Source organism: Pelodiscus sinensis, unplaced genomic scaffold, assembly GCF_049634645.1.
Source record: "Pelodiscus sinensis isolate JC-2024 unplaced genomic scaffold, ASM4963464v1 ctg94, whole genome shotgun sequence".
NCBI classification, from domain to species: domain Eukaryota; kingdom Metazoa; phylum Chordata; order Testudines; family Trionychidae; genus Pelodiscus; species Pelodiscus sinensis.
Window position 1 is genome coordinate 101,176 of NW_027465874.1, and position 17,947 is coordinate 119,122.

A 17,947-nucleotide genomic window follows, 5' to 3' on the forward strand; every position below is an offset into this window, starting at 1 on the left:
TGTACCACTCATATCCGGGGGTGTGGGACCTCTCCCTGGGAAGAAGTGGCTGTGGCAGATGTTTGCCACTGGGTGGCGCCCCTTAACCCAGTGCAGGGCAGCAGAGATGCCTTTCAAATGCAACCCAGAGCTTCAGGCAAAGTAGGTTTAGGAATGGGCAGGCCTCCTTGCTTTCTCCAGCCTGGAGCGGTGAGGGCAGAGAAGGGATCTGCTCAGAGTACAGGTGCTCAGTTGTTGTTTCAGGTCATCCGAGAGGTGCTGATTTCTGAGCAGGATTCGCACTGCAGCGCCCCGGGCACAGAGCCAAGCAGCTCTGGGAGGCTGCCCCAGGCATTCTTCGGCCATGCCTCTTGCTTTTCCCAAGATCTATCTCCTACCCCACTTGTAGCTCCCCAATTTCCAACCAGGATGCCCCAGGGCAGGATGTTAACCCCTTGGGGCTGATCTGTTTGCATTTGTCCATGATGTCCCAACAGGAAAAGAGGCAGATTTGTAGCTGGGAGTGAAATCAGCCCTGCGATCATCTTCCTGAGGGATGTGGGAATCTTTGAACCATGAAGTGAATAAAGTGATAAGGAATAGCCAGCATGGGTTTGTGAAGAACAAGTCATGCCAAACTAATCTGATAGCTTTCTTTGATAGGATAACGAGCCTTGTGGATAAGGGAGAAGCGGTGGATGTCATATACCTAGACTTTAGTAAGGCATTTGATACGGTCTCACATGATATTCTTATTGATAAACTAGGCAAATATAACTTAGATAGGGCCACGATAAGGTGGGTGCATAATTGGCTGGATAACCGTAGTCAGAGAGTTGTTGTTAACGGTGCTAAATCCTGCTGGAAAGGGATAACAAGTGGAGTTCCGCAAGGGTCTGTTTTGGGACCCGTACTGTTCAATATCTTCATCAATGATGTAGATATTGGGATAGAGAGTACGCTTATTAAGTTTGCAGATGATACCAAACTGGGTGGGGTTGCGACTTCTTTGGAGGATAGGGACATAATTCAAAATGACCTTAGCAAGTTAGAGAAATGGTCAGAGGTAAACAGGATGAGGTTTAATAAAGAGAAATGCAAAGTGCTCCACTTAGGAAGGAACAATCAGTTCCATACATACAAGATGGGAAGCGACTGTCTAGGAAGGAGCATGGCGGAAAGGGATCTAGGGGTCAGAGTGGACCACAAGTTGAATATGAGTCAACAGTGTGATGCTGTTGCAAAAAAAGCAAATATGATTCTAGGTTGTATCAACAGGTGTGTTGTAAGCAAAACTCGTGAAGTCATTCTGCCGCTCTACTCTGCACTAGTTAGGCCTCAGCTGGAGTACTGTGTCCAGTTCTGGGCGCCACATTTCAAGAAAGATGTGGAGAAATTGGAAAGGGTACAGAGAAGAGCGACAAGAATGATTAAAGGTTTAGAGAACATGACCTATGAAGCCAGGCTTCATGAACTGGGCTTGTTTAGTTTGGAAAGAAGAAGATTAAGGGGGGACATGATAGCGGTTTTCAAATATCTAAAAGGGTGTCACAAGGAGGAAGGAGAAAATTTGTTCCTCTTGGTTTCTGAGGACAGGACAAGGAGTAATGGGCTTAAAGTGCAGCAGGGGAGGTTTAGATTGGACAGTAGGAAAAAATTCCTAACTGTCAGGGTGGTCAAATATTGGAATAAATTGCCAAGGGAGGTGGTGGAATCTCCCTCTCTGGAGATATTTAAGAACAGGTTAGATAGACATCTGTCAGGGATGGTGTAGACGGAGCTTGGTCCTGCCTTGAGGGCGGGGGGCTGGACTCGATGACCTCTCGAGGTCCCTTCCAGTCCTATTATTCTATGATTCTATGACTTATTGCTGTCACATGCTTTTGGGCTCAGCAGGTGACTTACACGGCACACGCTATGCTGAAGGTCAGATGATATGTCTGTAGCGCTTACAGACTCTCTTTAAATGGGAGTGCTTCCTAATCTTCAATTGATTTAATTCTACATGACCCCTTGAGGCAGGGCAGCTATGCCCATGTTATCAATGTGGAAACCGAGGCATAGAGAGGGAAAGGCCCAGATCCTCAAAGATACTGAGGCAACCTACCTTCCACTGAAATCAATACGTTTGTGGATCTGAGCCCAAGTGATTTGCCGCAGGGAACAAAGAATTAGTGGCAGAGCAGAGGAACTTGGGTCTTGTCAGTTACAGGCTAGTGCACTAACCTCTGGACTGTCCCCAGCCCCTCCAGCAAGCCACAATGGTGTCCAACATGATCCGGATGGCCTAGACATAGATGATTCCTTTCAGCTTGAAGGTTTCCGTGACATCCATATAGGTGTTCAGTGGAGGGGCCTTAGGTTTACACCTCATGAGAGCAGAACTCTCCAGCAGCTCCTATCAGGGCACCGAATCAGGAAGGTAGGTTTCCCAACCAGGCCATAGCATTTAGAGAGGCCCAGGGCATGGGGAGGAGGAGCTGAGCATTCTTGACAACTTGGCCTTACTAGTGCTGTGACAAGGGGAAGGTCGGCCCCTCGGGACTCTAGGGAACAGAGCAGAGGAATCAGCCACTCTCAGCCGGGTGGTCGAGGCATCAGGATGACAAAGTGGGAGCTGGGACTCTGGGGTTCTATTGCCAGGAATTCCACTGGATTCAGCATGTCCTTTCATCTCCACCTGCTAGATGGGAATCAGAGTGTGTGTCATAGGCCCTCTTCTGCTGCTGGAGACTCTTCTGTAGCTCCTGTTGGAGCAGGTGCATTCGAGTCCTGTCCCTGCTAATGCCGGGATGTCCTCGGTTTGACACAGCACCCTAGACTGGGAGCAATAATATAGTAAAGGATGATGCAACCCACAGAAACTCAGAATTTCCCCAAGCTGGGGAGCAGAGACTTTGCATTTCCCTTGCTAGCCAGGTCTCCCCTACACTGCCTGGCAATGAGGAGGGTACAAAGGGGTTCTGTTTCAGAACTTTGGCTTGGAGCCGTGCTGGGTGGGCTGGGGGAGTTGGAGAACCCAGTTTCACATCATCCTCACCAGCAGCTACTGCAGGGCATCAGGTGACCTGCCTGCTCTTGCCAATGCGGAGATTGGAACCGTGTTCTGCTTGGGTGCCCTGGCTGCTCTTCAGCCTGGAGGACTCACTGCAGTGCTCTGAAGGACACAAGGCTGCTCTACTGTCCCCTTCATCCTGCAGCAGAGCGAGTGACTGGACTGGCACTGCTGGCTGGAGGGCCAGGCTGGCCATCAGCCAAGCAAGGCTTGCACTAACAGGAGGAAGGGAACAAGCATGAAGCCAAGAGCCCTGGATTAGAGGAGAGAAGGACCTCAGACCCAGCATGGGAGGTGCTTGGGGGAGTTGGAAGTTACTCCAAGAAGGAATTTGGCCTGTGGTATAAAAATGGAAGATGGTGTTCAAATGCAGACATGTCCGGGATGACAAATGGAGGCAGCTTCCTCCTAGTGTCGAGCCCAGAGAGCTCAGCTGTAAGTGTGAGAGGACCCCTCCCAGCATGAGGTAGGGGAGATTTGGGGTTAGAAGGGTAGAGACTGTCCAGTTCAGGGTGGGGCAAAGGCCGTGGGCGGGCAGAGACCACCCCATCTAAGGCAGAGCAAGAGGGCTCTGGGGTTGAGAAGGGCAGATTTGCTTCGCATGGACAGGGTAGGGAGGCTCTGGGGCTGAGATAACCCTTTGTGGGGTGGGGCAGAGAGGCACTGGGGCTGTGTCTACACTGGCCACTTACTCCGGAAAATCAGCCGCTTTTCTGGAATAACTTGCCAGCTGTCTGCACTGGCCCCTTGAATTTCCAGAAAAGCACTGACGATCTACTGTAAAATCATCAGTGCTTTTCCGGAAAAACTATGCTGCTCCCGTTTGGGCAAAAGTCCTTTTCCGGAAAAGGGCCAGTGTAGACAGCACAGATTTCTTTTCCGCAAAAAAGCCCCGATTGCAAAAAATGACGATCGGGGCTTTTTTGCGGAAAAGCGCGTCTACATTGGCACGGATGCTTTTCTGGCAAAAGTATTTTTCCGGAAAAGCATCCTGCTAATGTAGACGCGCTTTTTCCGGAAATACTTATAACGGAAAACTGTTCCGTTTTAAGCATTTCCGGAAAAGGATGCCAGTGTAGACGTAGCCTGGGTGTTCAAGGGGAAGTCAGCAAAGTGATTCAAGTCATTTTCAGCCTGGCTCAGGCAGGGTTTCATAGAGTCTGGCCAGAGACCACTCTAAACCCTCTGACCTGGGTGTCAAGGGGGCAAAGGAGAAGAGAGGGGGGGCCCAAACCGTCTCATTCTTCTGAGTCTGGCTCAGCTGTAAGAGGAGAGCAGGGAGGAGCAGGCTGATCACAGTGCCCATAGTTTGCAAGCTGCCAGGAACCTGTGGGGGGTGTCCCTTGGGCACTTTTCCCAGGCTCAGACCATAAGCCATGGCAGAGGGGGGACCTTTCCCTGACTCCCTTGCTTAGAAACCTGCAGGGAGACTGAGCTGCAGAAAGCCAGGAGCTCTGAGCTGTCACACTGAGTGAGCAGGAGGGCTGGGCAGAATGAAACATCCCACCTGCAGGGGCCATTGGAATTTCAGTGCAGCTTGACACAACTTAGGGTGTGAACAGTCTCACAGGCACCCACTGGCAGCAGCAGGCTTCCCACTGAGCTGCTACCCTGCAGTCACTACTGAAGAGGAGATGCTGCTTTCTAGGACGGGTTCTTGAGTGAGACCTGCCCTAAGTCCTCTCATAATGCCACAGCCCATTTGGGCCACGGTAACAGGTTTTCTGCAGATGAAAGCCAGGGTCAATCATAGAACACAAGAACTGGAAGGGACTTCAAGAGACCATCAAGTCCAGTCCTTGCCCCCATGGCAGGACCAAGCACCATCTAGATCATCCCTGATAGATATCTGTTTAACCTGCTCTTAAATATCTCCAGTGAGAGATTCCACACAATCTCCTTACTTAGACAATGTATTCCAGTGTTTAACCACCCTGACAGTTAGGAAGTTTTTCCTAATGTCAAACCTAAACCTCCCTTGCTGCAGTTTAGGCCCACGGCCTCTGATGATAGGACAAGAAGCAAAGAACAAATTTCCCCCCCCTCCTGTGACACCCTTTTAGAGATACCTGAAAACTCTATCATGCCCCCCCCCTTAGTCTTCTCTTCTTAAAACTAAACTAGCCCAATTCCTTTAGTCTTCCCTCACAGCTCATGTTTTCTAGACCTTTAATCATTTTTGTTGCTCTTCTTTGGACCTTCCCCAATTCTCCACATCTTTCTTGAAATGTAGTGCCCAGAACTGGACACAATACTCCAGTTGAGACCTAATCAGTACAGAGTAGAGCAGAAGAATGACTTCGCGTCTCTTGCTCACAACACTCGTTAATACATCCCAGAATCATGTTTGCTTTTTTTGCAATAGTGTCAAACTGTTGACTCGTATTTAGTTTGTGGTCCACTATGACCCCTAGATTCCTTTCTGCCGTGCTCCTTCCTAGACAGTCGCTTCCCCTTCTGTATGTGTGAAATGGATTGTTCCTTCCTAAGTGGAGTACTTTGCATTTGTCCTTATTAAACTTCATCCTAGTTACCTCAGACCATTTCTCCAGTTTGTCCAGATCATTTTGTATTATGACCCTGTCCGCCAAAGCAGTTGCAACCCCTCCCAGCTTGGTGTCATCAGCAAACTTAAGAAACACCCTCTCTCTGTCAAGTATCAGGGGTAGCCGTGTTAGTCTGGAGGAGTCCTGTGGCACCTCATAGACTAACAGATGTATTGGAGCATAAGCTTCTGTGGGCAAAGACCCACTTGTCAGATGCGAGTCAAGAGCCAAATCGCTGATGAAGACATTGAACAGGATGGATCCTAAAACAGACACCCCCCCCACCCCCCCTCCGGTGATGCCCTACCAGCAAGCAGGGTAGGGTGTGACACTGCAGCCCTCGCCCGGCACCCCACGCAGCGGGGGGTTCAGCCCCCCAGCACCCCACGCAGCGGGGGGTTCAGCCCCCCCAGCACCCCACGCAGCAGGGGGTTCAGCCACCCCCGGCACCCCACGCAGCGGGGGGTTCAGCTACCCCCCCCGGCACCCCACGCAGCAGGGGGTTCAGCCCCCCCCGGCACCCCACGCAGCGGGGGGTTCAGCCCCCCCGGCACCCCACGCAGCGGGGGGTTCAGCCACCCCCCCCAGCACCCCACGCAGCGGGGGGTTCAGCCCCCCCCGGCACCCCACGCAGCGGGACTCAGCCCCCCCCGCACCCCACGCAGCGGGACTCAGCCCCCCCCGCACCCCACGCAGCGGGACTCAGCCCCCCCGCACCCCACGCGCTCGTTCCTCTCCGCCAGGCTGCCGGCAGCCCAGGCCCGCATTTAGCCCCACCCTGCTTTTACGTCATAACCGCGCGCCCGAGCTACGCGTCGTCACCCGCAGCGCGACTCCGGAGCCGCACGAGTCACATGATCTTCTCGTGCTTCCGCCCAAGTATTCGATTGGTGTGTCTCACTGTCCGTCAAAGTGCAGCACTCGCGGATTGGCTGAACTGGCTGTCGGGGCGCAGGGGGAGGCGGGAGAGCGAGAGCCGGCCGGTGGGTGGGTGGGTACCCGGATGTGAGGTGGCGGCGGAGCCGGTTGGGAGACAAGCGCGGGAGCGGCCCATGGAGGGAGAGGACGGGCCTGGCTGGGTAATGGGGGGGGTGGGGCGTCCTGTGGCGGGGGGGTACTCGGGGCGGGGGGAGGAGGAGTGGGGGCGGGGCTGGGGATGACGGGGAGGGGTGGCTGGGGGGTACTCGGGGCGGGGGGAGGAGGAGTGGGGGCGGGGCTGGGGATGACGGGGAGGGGTGGCTCGGGGGTACTGGGGGCGGGGCTGGGGATGACGAGGAGCGGTGGCTGGGGGGTACTCGGGGCGGGGGGAGGAGGAGTAGGGGCGGGGCAGGGGATGGGGATGACGGGGAGAGGTTGGCTTGGGGGTACTCGGGGCGGGGGGAGGAGGAGTAGGGGCGGGGCTGGGGATGACGGGGAGGGGTGGCTGGGGGGTAGTCGGGGCGGGGGTTGGAGGAGTAGGGGCGGGGCAGGGGATGGGGATGACGGGGAGAGGTTGGCTTGGGGGTACTCGGGGCGGGGTGTAGAGGAGTAGGAGCAGGCCTAGGGGTAACGGGGAGGGGGTTCCTGGGGGGATACTCAGGGCAGGGGGTGATCGGGAGAGGGTAGCTGAGGGTATTCTTAGGGTAGTTGAGGTTGAGGAGCAGGATAAGAGTGGAAGAAAGGTACCCTTGATCGGGGAGGGAGGGATACCAGGGGGATTGCTGGGGGAGTGGGAAGTAGAAGGACAGGCATGGCGGAAAGGGGCCCTAGGCTCTTGGCAGGTTGAGGGGAAGTGATACCTGGGGTGAAAGCAGGGGAGATACCCCTAGGCAGGTGAGGTGGAGGAGTATAAGGGCAGAGGGAGGGGATATCTGGGGGGCCAAACTTAGGGTAGGTGGGGTGGTGGAGGACGATAAGGATGAAGATAGGGGAAGGGATTAGAAGGAGGGAGCTGCCAGGGGAGGCGGGGTGTGGGATTGGCGAAGGGGGTAAGGCCTTGGATCTAAGGTAAGGGAGATACCCGTGGTGGGTGAGGAAAGGACTGACTAGTTGTGGGGTGAACGCAAGTGTCTCCGAGGGTAAGGGGGGTCCGTCCGAGTAAGTCAAAGGGAGGGGTTGCCCATTAGGATTGGATGGATGCACAGGGTGGCTTAGGAGAAGGGATAAGGACTTGTTGAGGTATGTTCTAGGGTGGTATGGGGTGATGCCTACGTTTCCTTGGTTGAGGGGAAGTGAATGTGGCAGGTCCTTTGTGAGTTGGTATCCAGTTGTAGATGGGCAGATGGCAGCGGGTACCTGGTAGCAGTAGGGCTGGCTGTAGCCACAGATGTCCTTCTTGGGTAGCCTGCCTCAGTCCCCTAAGCTCTGTGGGTGTCAGGTAGTGGTCCAGAAATCAAGGGAGGAGAGATGGTTGGGATAGGGAGAGGCTGGGGACTAGGCAAGAGCTGAGGGAATGGGGACATTTTTGACATCAGGACTCAGAAGGCCCTTAGTTATAGCTTTATGTTTGCATTTCCTTCACTGCTGCTCATGCTTTCATAGGCCCCGTCACTTCCAAGCCCTTGGAAGAGGCCAGATCCCCCCATAAAATAGCCAAGTAACATATTTTATCCGTCCTTGATTGTAAGCACCTGTCTTTGAAGCATTGATTGTAGGCGCTACTACATTGATATTAATAATGCTTCATGTAGCACCAGAAGCCTGATGGGTGCTTTCCAGCCCAAAGCAAAAGTTGTGTTTCAGATGGGTACAGCTTAGGTTTTGAAAAGCAGTGTTTCCAAAGGGGGGCAGTGATTTGGGGTACCTTCATTTGGTTTTGTGGCCCTGGTGTTCAGAGGTGTTGGAAAAAAAAACCCCCAGATCCTGCTGACTTTGGTTGTAGATACAAATGCTGAAAATCCCTAAAAATCAGGACCAAGATATGGCACTCCAGTTGAGGCTCCTGAAACCACTGGTATCTTTTGAAAATGTTATCCTGAATGACTGCAAATGGCCCTTTGTTGTACATATTAATGTTGTGTAGGTTTGACCAAGCAATACTGGAGATTAAAGTAGCAGAGGCACCTGTAAAGTACAGCTGTGCTCATCTGTGTCCCATTTGGCTCCCTTCTGACTCCAGGGGAAAAGAGAAAGCGCTTTACCCCGCTGCCAAACATAGGGTTTTGACTTGTGCATGGAGGCTATTTCCTTCTCTTCTCCTCTCCAGTGCTACTTTCCAGGAAAAACAGCTCCAGTATCTCCTGCTGCTGTTAGTGATTCCCCCCCCTCCTCCACAGCAGGCAGAATGAAACTGACATGAGGCTGATCAGTTTAATGAGTACTATTCTAAACAGTAGTCATGAAACTGACCAATATCCTGTCAATGCTGCTGCTTCTTGGGTAAGTGCTAAGCAGCAACAGAGGCACTGCTCTGTCAGTTTGCAAGCGAAGGCCTGGTCTCCACTTCTAACTTGTACCAGCATAGCAAAGGTTGTCTGCGGGATGGGGTTTCTATGCTGATAGAATTTCTTCTCCTGGTGGAATATGCTGCTATGCTAGCATGGCCATGCTCATGAAGTTGGGTTGGCATAGGTTCTGGAGTGTAGACATCAGTCCATGATGCCAGCCTCTGTCATCTTTTCTGCATTTTCAAACAAGTGCCTCTATGCTTTGTCCCATTCTGCTTCAGAGGTGCTCCCTGTAAACATTCCCAAGCTACTTCATTGTCCTCCTAAAAGCTCTGCTTTGCCATGGCGCCTGTACAAAGCTTAGCAAGGGTTTGCCAAAATGTTGCCCAATGTGTTGATTGATATTGTTTCTTCGGGCTCCCATCTGTCTGTAGCCATGTGTGATTTCTTGCCCTTTGCTTAGATTGTAAGCTCTCTGGGGCAGGTGATTGTCTTTTGTACAGCACCTAGTACAATGGGGGTCCTGGTCCATGAGTGAGCATCCAAAGTGCTACAAGAATACAAATAATAGTAATATAGTGCCATTCCAGCAAAGCAGAAAGTCAGTTGTCATCTCTGGTCTGGGAGCAGACTAAGGATGTTAAATATTGGGTAATTGACTCATCAGATAGTAGATGCATTTTGCATTGACTATTTGGTTAGTCAATAGGGGGCCTCTGCCTTCAAGTATAGCAACAGCCCTAGGGCTATGCTACACTTCAAAGGTGAAAGTGCCAGGTGGCACCTGGTCGGGCTGCATGCAGCTTTTCAAAGCAGCAGCGCTGCGTGGAGCCAGGGGTCTGGCCCCAGGCTTCAAGCAGCACTGCTGCTTTGAAATAACCACTTTCTCCCCCTCCCTTGCTGCCTCTATCTGATAGAGGCAGTGAGGGAGGGAGATAGTCAACTAGTCACTATCTGATAAGTTTGCTTATAGGATAGTCGACTAGACCTTCATATCCCTAGAGCAGAATCCCTGTTAGTTAGCCTTTGTCTCTTGCCTCTTTCCTACACTTTGAGACTTGCCACACTGCACGTGCTGTGTGATTCCCAGCCACCCTGCGTTAGCTTGGGAAATGGTATTACTGACTCTCTGGATGCTATCTTGCCTCCGGGTATAGTCTGTCATCTTATCTCTTTGTCAGTTTCTGTCTTAATGGGTAGTAATCAAGGAAGCCTAGGATTGGGAGTCAAAGTTCCTGGGTCCTTCCCTCGGGATGGGAGTGGGAGCTTAGAGGTTGCAGCAGGATCTGGGAGGCAGAGCTCTTGGATTTTCTCCCTGTCTCTGTTGCTGACTTGTGTATCATTGGGCAAGTCACTGCCTTGCTCTGTGCCTCAGTTTACCCATAGAACAGGATAATACTTAGGAAGTCTTGCACTGCCTGTCTGACTCCCAGGCCCAAAGAATAACATTGCAGTTCACACAGCGGTTTTCCAGGCATTGCATGTAGGAGGATCAATGTAGGAAATACAGTACATGCTGTTTCTGTCTGTCAGTGGTTTGAGAAGTCTGGTTTTTCCAGGCTCCTCTGATATCTAGCTAATGCCTTGTGGTTGTCTTGGCTTTTCAGGTGCAAAGAGACTCTAGGGTCTTATTCCAGCTGCTGTATGTGCTATGTAGCTGACTTCTTACCCTTTTCCTTTCAATAGGGTGACTCTCACAGCTATAATGGATGACTTGAATCTGCACTACCGGTTCCTGAACTGGAGGAGGAGGATCCGAGAGATCCGCGAGGTGCGAGCAGTCCGCTATCAGGAGAGATTCAAACACATTCTTGTCGACGGGGACACACTTAGGTAACTGGTTGAACAGGCAAACTGGAAAGTGAACATAGAGCAAGGAGCATCCTGGCACAGGGAAGGGGTCCATTATGGCTAGGGATGTAAAATCCTTTTAAATCAGTTAACCGGTTAAAATTTACATTTAACTGGTTAACCAATAAAGCGGGATGCGCAGGTGGGGCATCTGGCCTGGCTAGAGCAGCCTCCAGCCCCACAGGGCTGCTGGCTTGCGGCCTGTGGTGCTGCTTAACCAGTTACTGGTAAACATCACTCAGTAAGGGTGATGGTAACGGATTACCTGTTCGACATCCCTATTTGTGGCCTGGTATTGTCTTGTTCTGCCTCTGCAACTAGGGACTGCAGCATAAAGTGAAATTGGTGAACTCTCTGAAGTGCTTTAGAGCTCAGATTGATTCTTTCGCTGCTCTAGACAGGGGTTGGATGGGCACTTCAACCTGAATGTCATCAGTGAGTAGTGCAGCACCCTGGGGTTATGTCAGTGAGTTGAGACAAGGTCGGAGCTTGAAAAGACACGTCGGTTCATTGTCTCCACCCCCTCCTTCATCCAGGGTTGCTGGTTAGGCTGTGGCTGTACATAACGTATATTGTCCTGTGCTTTATAATGTTGAATGTCCCAAGGGACAACGCTTCCATAGAGGAGATGGATGCTTTTGTGGTTCTGTTCTTGGCATCTACCTGAGGCAATCCCCTTTCCAGCTCTACTGACCTACCTCGCCATAAGGCGTAAGTGTCTGGAGCAGGCTTTGAAGTGCTCTAGAAGTGCAGCATACTATTTGCAGGTGTGGTGTTTCCAAAGCCTGGCAGGTGGCAGGTTGGACTGAGCTACAAATCCCGCAAGTAGGAGAGGTGGGGAAAGAGGGACTTGCTGCGAGGACCAGCAGCCTTGCTGGCTGGACTAGGACCACAGGTTGGGAAGCAAAGCCATCCAATTTGCTTTCTGAGCCCTTGAGCCTACAGTTCCAAAGTAATGTATCATTTTGTGGGGCCCCACTTGAGATCCCAAGGACCTGCCTTTCAGAGGCTGTCTGAGAATTGGGCACTTCCAAGGCATCTCAAGTGGGGCACCCAAAATTGTCAGTCACTTTAGAAACTCCAGGCCATTGTCCCCTGCGCCTGGGGCACTTGGTGATTGAATTTGGCAGTGATTGTTCTATTCGCTAGCTCAGCCAGCAAGTGAACATGACGGTCACCTTTGCTGGGCTAGCTGCCCAGCCACAAGTCCCCCACTCCTTGCTATCCCTTGTCATGTAAAGTGCCTAGCCCAGACCATGATGTCTAAGTAATGGGGCCTCTGATTGCTCTTCTGTAGTTACCATGGGAATTCTGGGGAAGTTGGCTGCTACGTCGCGCCTCGCCCGCTGACCAAAGACAACAACTACTTTGAGGTAATTTAACCTGCTGGGGCTGGGTGAATTCCCTGGGTCTAATGTTCTCTAAAGAGCCTTCATGAGTTTGTCTGTCTCTCCTGATGACACCTTCTCTTATCTTCTTTTGCTAGCCTAGCATGCTGCGCCTCTGGGCTCTGAGCCCTTTGCCATGTGTTCTGCCAGGAATTTCTGAGCTGAGATTCCTGGATGTGAAGACTGGAAGGGGCCTCCTGTATAACAGGCCAGAGAATTTCCTCCCAGTTACCCCTGTAAGGAGCCCAGTAACTTGCCTGAGTAAAGCAGCCCTTCCAGAGAGCCTTCCCATCTGGGTCTGAATCCTCAAGACAGGGGTGGGGAACCTAAGGCCCGGGGGCTGGGTGCAGCTCCTGGCTTGCCTGGCTCGGGGCTTCCCCCAGCATTGGGGAGCCCACTCTGGTGAGGAGTGGGTTTTCTTTGTTTATCACTTGTGTGCAGCCCCCGACTGTTTTTTCTGTGGGACAGTGGCCTGCAATCAGAAAAAGGTTTCCCACCCCTGCCTAAAGAGATGGAGAAGCCACCGCTTCTGCTGGTGATTTGTGCAAGTGGTTAACAACCCTCACTGTTACAAATTGGTGTCCTATGTCAGTTGGGACCTGTCTGGCTTTACCTTCCAGCCATGGGTTCTTGTTTTGCCTTTCTTTGCTAGATGAAAGGACCTTTGGTCCCTGGTGTGTTTTTCCTGGGAAGATGCTTAGACAGATTGATCAAGTGATTTCTGTTTTCTTTTTGATAAGCCATTCTCAGAGCTCATGCCTAGCCTCTGCCATTGTTCTTTGTCCATCTCCCTTACTTGAGCATGGAGGATCTAAACTCTCTTGCACCCCTGCTCCTGAAGCTACAGCCAACTTTCTGTTGTGCAGCGTTGCTGTGCCCTGGCTGATCACCCAAGCCATTGCATTAGCATGTGCTGGTGCTCCGGTGAGGAACTGAGAGCGTGCTTCTGGCCAGAAGTGCTGCTGGTGGAATGGAAAGGAATTGTTCTTATACCTACTTGCAGGTGTCGATTGTGGACAGTGGGGTGCGGGGGACCATCGCTGTGGGCCTTGTGCCGCAGTATTACAGCCTGGACCATCAGCCAGGGTGGCTTCCTGATTCCGTGGCCTACCATGCCGATGATGGCAAGTGAGTTGGGTGCTACCCAGTCACCAGATTAGCGGAGTGTTGTGAGGGAGCATGGCTGGGGAGCATGTTGGCGTGTGCTTGTCTCCTGTGTCATTTCCTGAGCAGCTGAGTGAAAAGGGCTCTGGAGGGATGGCAGAGGGGGTCATAGACTGCTTTGGCTGAGACCTGCTGTACAAGGGGCTGGTAGCTTTCAGAGAGGCTGTGGTTTTAATGTAGGGCAGATGGTGTGTGTGTGTGTGTGTGTGTGTGTGTGTGTGGTGAACAAAGGAATTTATTTGATGAGCAGTAAAAGCCCTGAGCTGACAGTCATAACAAGAACAAAAGAACAGCCATACTGGGTCAGACCAACAGTCCAGCTAGCCCAGCAATGGCCAGTATCAGATGTTTCAAAGGGAATGAACAGAACAGCGCACTTTATCAAGTGACATCCCCTGTTGCCCAATCCCAGCTTCTGGCAGTCCGAGGGTTAGTGGGGAAACACCAGTAGATTGCTCTGTGTATTGCTCAGCATGGAGACATCTCCCTTTGTGCTGTGGATGCATGTTCCATATCTCTGGTCCAAAGGACTATGCAAATCTTCTGAAAATGTGCCAAGCTGCCACTGCCATGGCATGTTGGGTGCTGTCAGCCCTATTTCTTAAGCAGGCATCAACACCCTGCTGGGCCTTCCACTGAGCTGCACCATCTGCTTCCTCATCACAGAGAGGAAGGATGGGCCTAAGGGTTAGGAGGCCTGACTCCTCCTTGGGAGGCCTGGCTCAAGTCTCAGACTTCCTGGCTGATATTGGGCAAGTCACATGGCTGCTCTGTGCTTTGGTTCCCCATCAGTGGGGTGCTCAGAGGCCTGCTGACAGGTCCCAGACAGGTGCTGAGGATGGACAGATGCCAGTCTGACTCAGCTGGCGGCCAGTCTGCCATGCGTCCAGACCATCTCCTGCAGCAGCCAGGCTAACTGCACTGAGGTTAGCTGGTGCTACTTGGGATCCTATGCAAATGGAAGGGTTACTCCCCCGACGGTGCTGTGTGTCACTGCAGAGGCCCAGGGTCGATAGACGTAAAATGCTCCTCTCTTGCCACGCGTTCATTTTGCCCTTAGTGCCAAGCCAGTCTCACATCAGGGCTGGTCACTCCTTGCTCTTTGCACCTACAGGCTCTACAACGGCAGAGCAAAGGGGCGACAGTTTGGGACGAAGTGCAGCTCAGGGGATCGGATTGGCTGCGGGATCGAGCCGGTTTCTTTTGAGGTCCAGACAGCCCAGATTTTCTTCACCAAGAATGGAAAGAGGGTGAGCGCTGCTTGTTAAAACTGTTGCAGAACCTACTGGGTTTCATAGAATGCACAGAATCCTAGAATCCGAGAACTGGAAGAGAGCTCAAGTGGTCAGAAAGTCCAGTCCCCTGCACTTATGGCAGGACCAAGCACGATCTAGACCATCCCTGACAGGTGTCTGTCTAATCTGCTCATATATCTCCAGTGATGGAGATTCCACAACCTCCATAGGCAATTGATTCCAGTGCGTACCCACCTTGACAGGAAGTTTTTTCTAATGTCCAACCTTGTGGCAATTTAAGCCCATTGCTTCTTGTCCTGTCCTCAGAGGTGAAGGAGAAGATTTTTTTCCTTTCTCCTTATAACACTCTTTTAGGTACTTGAAAGCTGTGATTATGTCCCTTCTGTCTTCCAAACTAAACAAACCCAGTTCTTTTAGTCTTCCCTCATAGGCCATATTTTCTAGAGCTTTAAACATTTTATTGCTCTTCTCTGAACCATCTCCAGTTTATCTACATCTTTCCTGAAATGTGGTGCCCAGAACTGGACACAGTACTCCAGTTGAGGCCAGCGCAGAGTGGAGCAGAAGAATGACTTCTCCTGTCTTGCTCGCAGCACTCCTGTTAATGCTTCCCAGAATGATGTTAGGTTTTTTTGCGATAGTGTCACATGTTGACTTATATTCAGCTTGTGGTCCTCAGCTTGTGGGGGGAATGGATCTGTCAAAAACCAAGTAACTGGTTGAACTCTCCCATAGTCACAGCTTCAGGGCAGACTCTGCAAAGATGAGGCTGGGGAGAATGTGTGAGCTCTTCCAGGGGCTAGATCCTTTAGGTCCGAGTAGGCTTCCTCCATTGACATGACTCAGTTGCAATCCCTAGGGACCCCCATGTGCCAGAGAGCAGAGGCTGGGGTTCAGCTCCCATGTCTGACTCTGCCACTGCTGGCAGGCTGTGCTGAGATACCAAGGACCTGTCATGCTGTGACTCCACTCCTGGAGGGTCTGACTGGCTGTATCCCACAGGTGGGCTCCACCATAATGCCACAGTCCCCAGATGGGCTCTTCCCTGCCGTGGGGATGCATTCGCTGGGAGAAGAGGTCCGGCTCCATCTCCATGCCGAGCTGGGCACTGAGGATGATGACAGTGTCATGATGGTGGACAGCTACGAGGATGAGTGGGGCCGGCTCCACGACGTGAAGGTCTGCGGCACGGTGAGCGAGCTGATTGCCCTGGGTGACCCCTGCAGAGAGCCAACATCTGCCTTCAGCCTGGGCATTTCCTGGTCATGGTCCTTCCTTAGAGCTGAGCTAACTCACTTCCTGCCACTCCCCTGCTCCTCTGGATTCCAGCCAGCATCTTAGCCTGTGCTGCAGCGACGGAGCCCAGAATCCTGTGGGATCAGGGGTAGGGATCTGTGGAGCTCATGCTGTACAGGACTTGACCATAGCCCTAGCTGGCACATGCTCAGGGACCCTTTGGGGATGACTTCTTTCTGCAGCGGGTGTTGAGTGGTCTGTGCTGGAGGGGGTGGCGGCTCTGCGCTTGTGCTGGGTTCTTACTGGGGTTACTGTGCGCTGTGGTGTCAAGCAGGGACACTTTCTTACTTCAAAGGGCCTGGACTGAGAGTCTGTGGAAGGCAGGGTGCAGGTTGGGTCTAGGAATAAGGCTTTAAAGATTTTCCTTCTCTGGTTTGTAAGCTACAGTGGCAGCAGCCGTTTGTACTGCGATAGCATAAATGGCTGCCCAGAAGCTAGCATTGGGCAAACCTAGGACAGACCCTTACTGCCCCGAAGATCTGATGAGCTTAGTCTAAGGCAAGAGCCAACAGGTAGATAAAGCAAGGAGAAGAGCCCCAGGATTCAATGAGAGCAAACTGGCATCTTCTCCCTCTTTGCTACCCAGGGATGCAGCATGGTCTAGCAAATGTGGCTCTGGACTGGGAGTCTGGAACCTTGGGCTCTGTTTCTGGTGCCTCAGTTTTTCCATGTCTGTTCCAGGGCCAGTGATGCTGCCCCACGACCCGCCTGTGCACAGTGCTTCAGGATCCATGGGTGGAAAGTGCTGGCTAATTGCTCAGTAGAATTAGCATTACCCAAGAACGTGCGGGCTTGTGTGATCTTTTGGATTGCTGACTCTATTAATTTCACAAACATCCAGATGCCGATTTATTTTTAGCCAAGCTTGAGGTGGGGTAGTGCTGGGGATTTGCTCCTGACCCCAGAAATCCATCAAAGAAGTGGAATTGTTCCAAGCAGCGCCTTTGAAAACCCTGCTTGGCTTAGCTTCTTGGGCACCCCTAGCAGCGATGTGTGATCTCATACGTGCCTTGGTGGTGATCAACGCCCAGTGAGAGGGAAGAGCCTTGTTGTCTCTGCCAAGGTCTCTTTCAGTGCCTCCTTCCCGCCCGGCCCTGGGAAGCAGCAGGAGCTGAAAATCTGGGACTAGTTGTATGAGATCTGTGTTTACTTGGGAGCCCAGAAGTCCCTGGTTTGGGCTCTGCTGCATTTCAGCCCTGGCATTTGCCTGGTCCCACTTGGCCCAGCGATGAAGGCCTTGAGGTCTCTGAGGACGAGGGGCTGCATTTTGCCCCAGAGATTATTAACTCTCTGTCTAACTGGGATCTGATTTCTATCTTTCTCAGCCCTGCCTGGGACAAGATCAATTCCGAAGACATGTCCTGGTCCCAAAAGCATTAATTCCAATGCACAAGGTGCTTCCAGCCCAGGGTGGCTGAGAAGCACAGGGCTTTGCACTTGCTCACATGCCCTCTTTGCACCACATGTGGAGACCTGTGGATAAGCGTTTAGTCTACTTGTACAGATAGGGAAATTGCCAAACTGTGATCTCTAGGGCTATATAAAACCCAGGAATCCTGGCACTCAATTCCTGCCTTTCCCTATGGAGCTGGGCTCCCTCCTGGAGCTGGGGATAGAACCCAGGACTCCTCACTCCCTTTCCTCTGCCCCTCCCTTAGAAGGACAAAACCTCTCTCTGCAGCTCCAGCCTGATGCAAAGCTGTGGTCTGTCATTAAGAGGGCTGTGAAGCTAGTGAGCCTGCTGGCTGTGTGTGAGTATGGCCCATTGAAGTATTTGAATGTGGCCTTGGGATGCCCGTCTGTTATCGGGGCTGCTGCAATGAAATGGGATTGATGAAGAGTCAGTAATTGCATCCCTCTCTCCCTGTCACATCCGCACTATAGGCTGCTTCTGCCTGCTCCTGAGAACAGCACTGCTAATAGAGTCCCACTGGTGGTTTGCTTGCTGCTGCAGCCAGCCGAGTAATCCAGGACCATGTGTTCCCATCCTTGCTGGGGATGCTGGTCTGGAGAGGGGGCAATGGCCCAGGTTTTGGGCCCTTCCCAG

At 52.2% G+C, this 17,947-nt stretch overlaps 1 protein-coding gene across 4 annotated transcripts in view; it reads left to right on the forward strand.

Moving 5' to 3' along the window:
• The first annotated feature begins 6,576 nt into the window (after positions 1–6,576).
• The window catches only part of SPRYD3 (SPRY domain containing 3), a 40,962-nt gene continuing 29,591 nt past the window's right edge, over positions 6,577–17,947 (forward strand). The window contains exons 1-6 of one of the 4 annotated variants that reach the window (XM_075915913.1): positions 6,577–6,659; positions 10,632–10,778; positions 12,094–12,169; positions 13,188–13,312; positions 14,463–14,598; positions 15,607–15,795. In XM_075915913.1, the coding sequence (XP_075772028.1) occupies positions 10,651–10,778; positions 12,094–12,169; positions 13,188–13,312; positions 14,463–14,598; positions 15,607–15,795 (654 nt within the window). In that variant the 5' untranslated portion in view covers positions 6,577–6,659; positions 10,632–10,650. Of the gene's footprint in view, positions 6,660–7,218; positions 7,242–7,597; positions 7,738–10,631; positions 10,779–12,093; positions 12,170–13,187; positions 13,313–14,462; positions 14,599–15,606; positions 15,796–17,947 lie in introns of those variants that run through there. The other 3 variants (XM_075915912.1, XM_075915910.1, XM_075915909.1) reach the window with 3 other exon arrangements.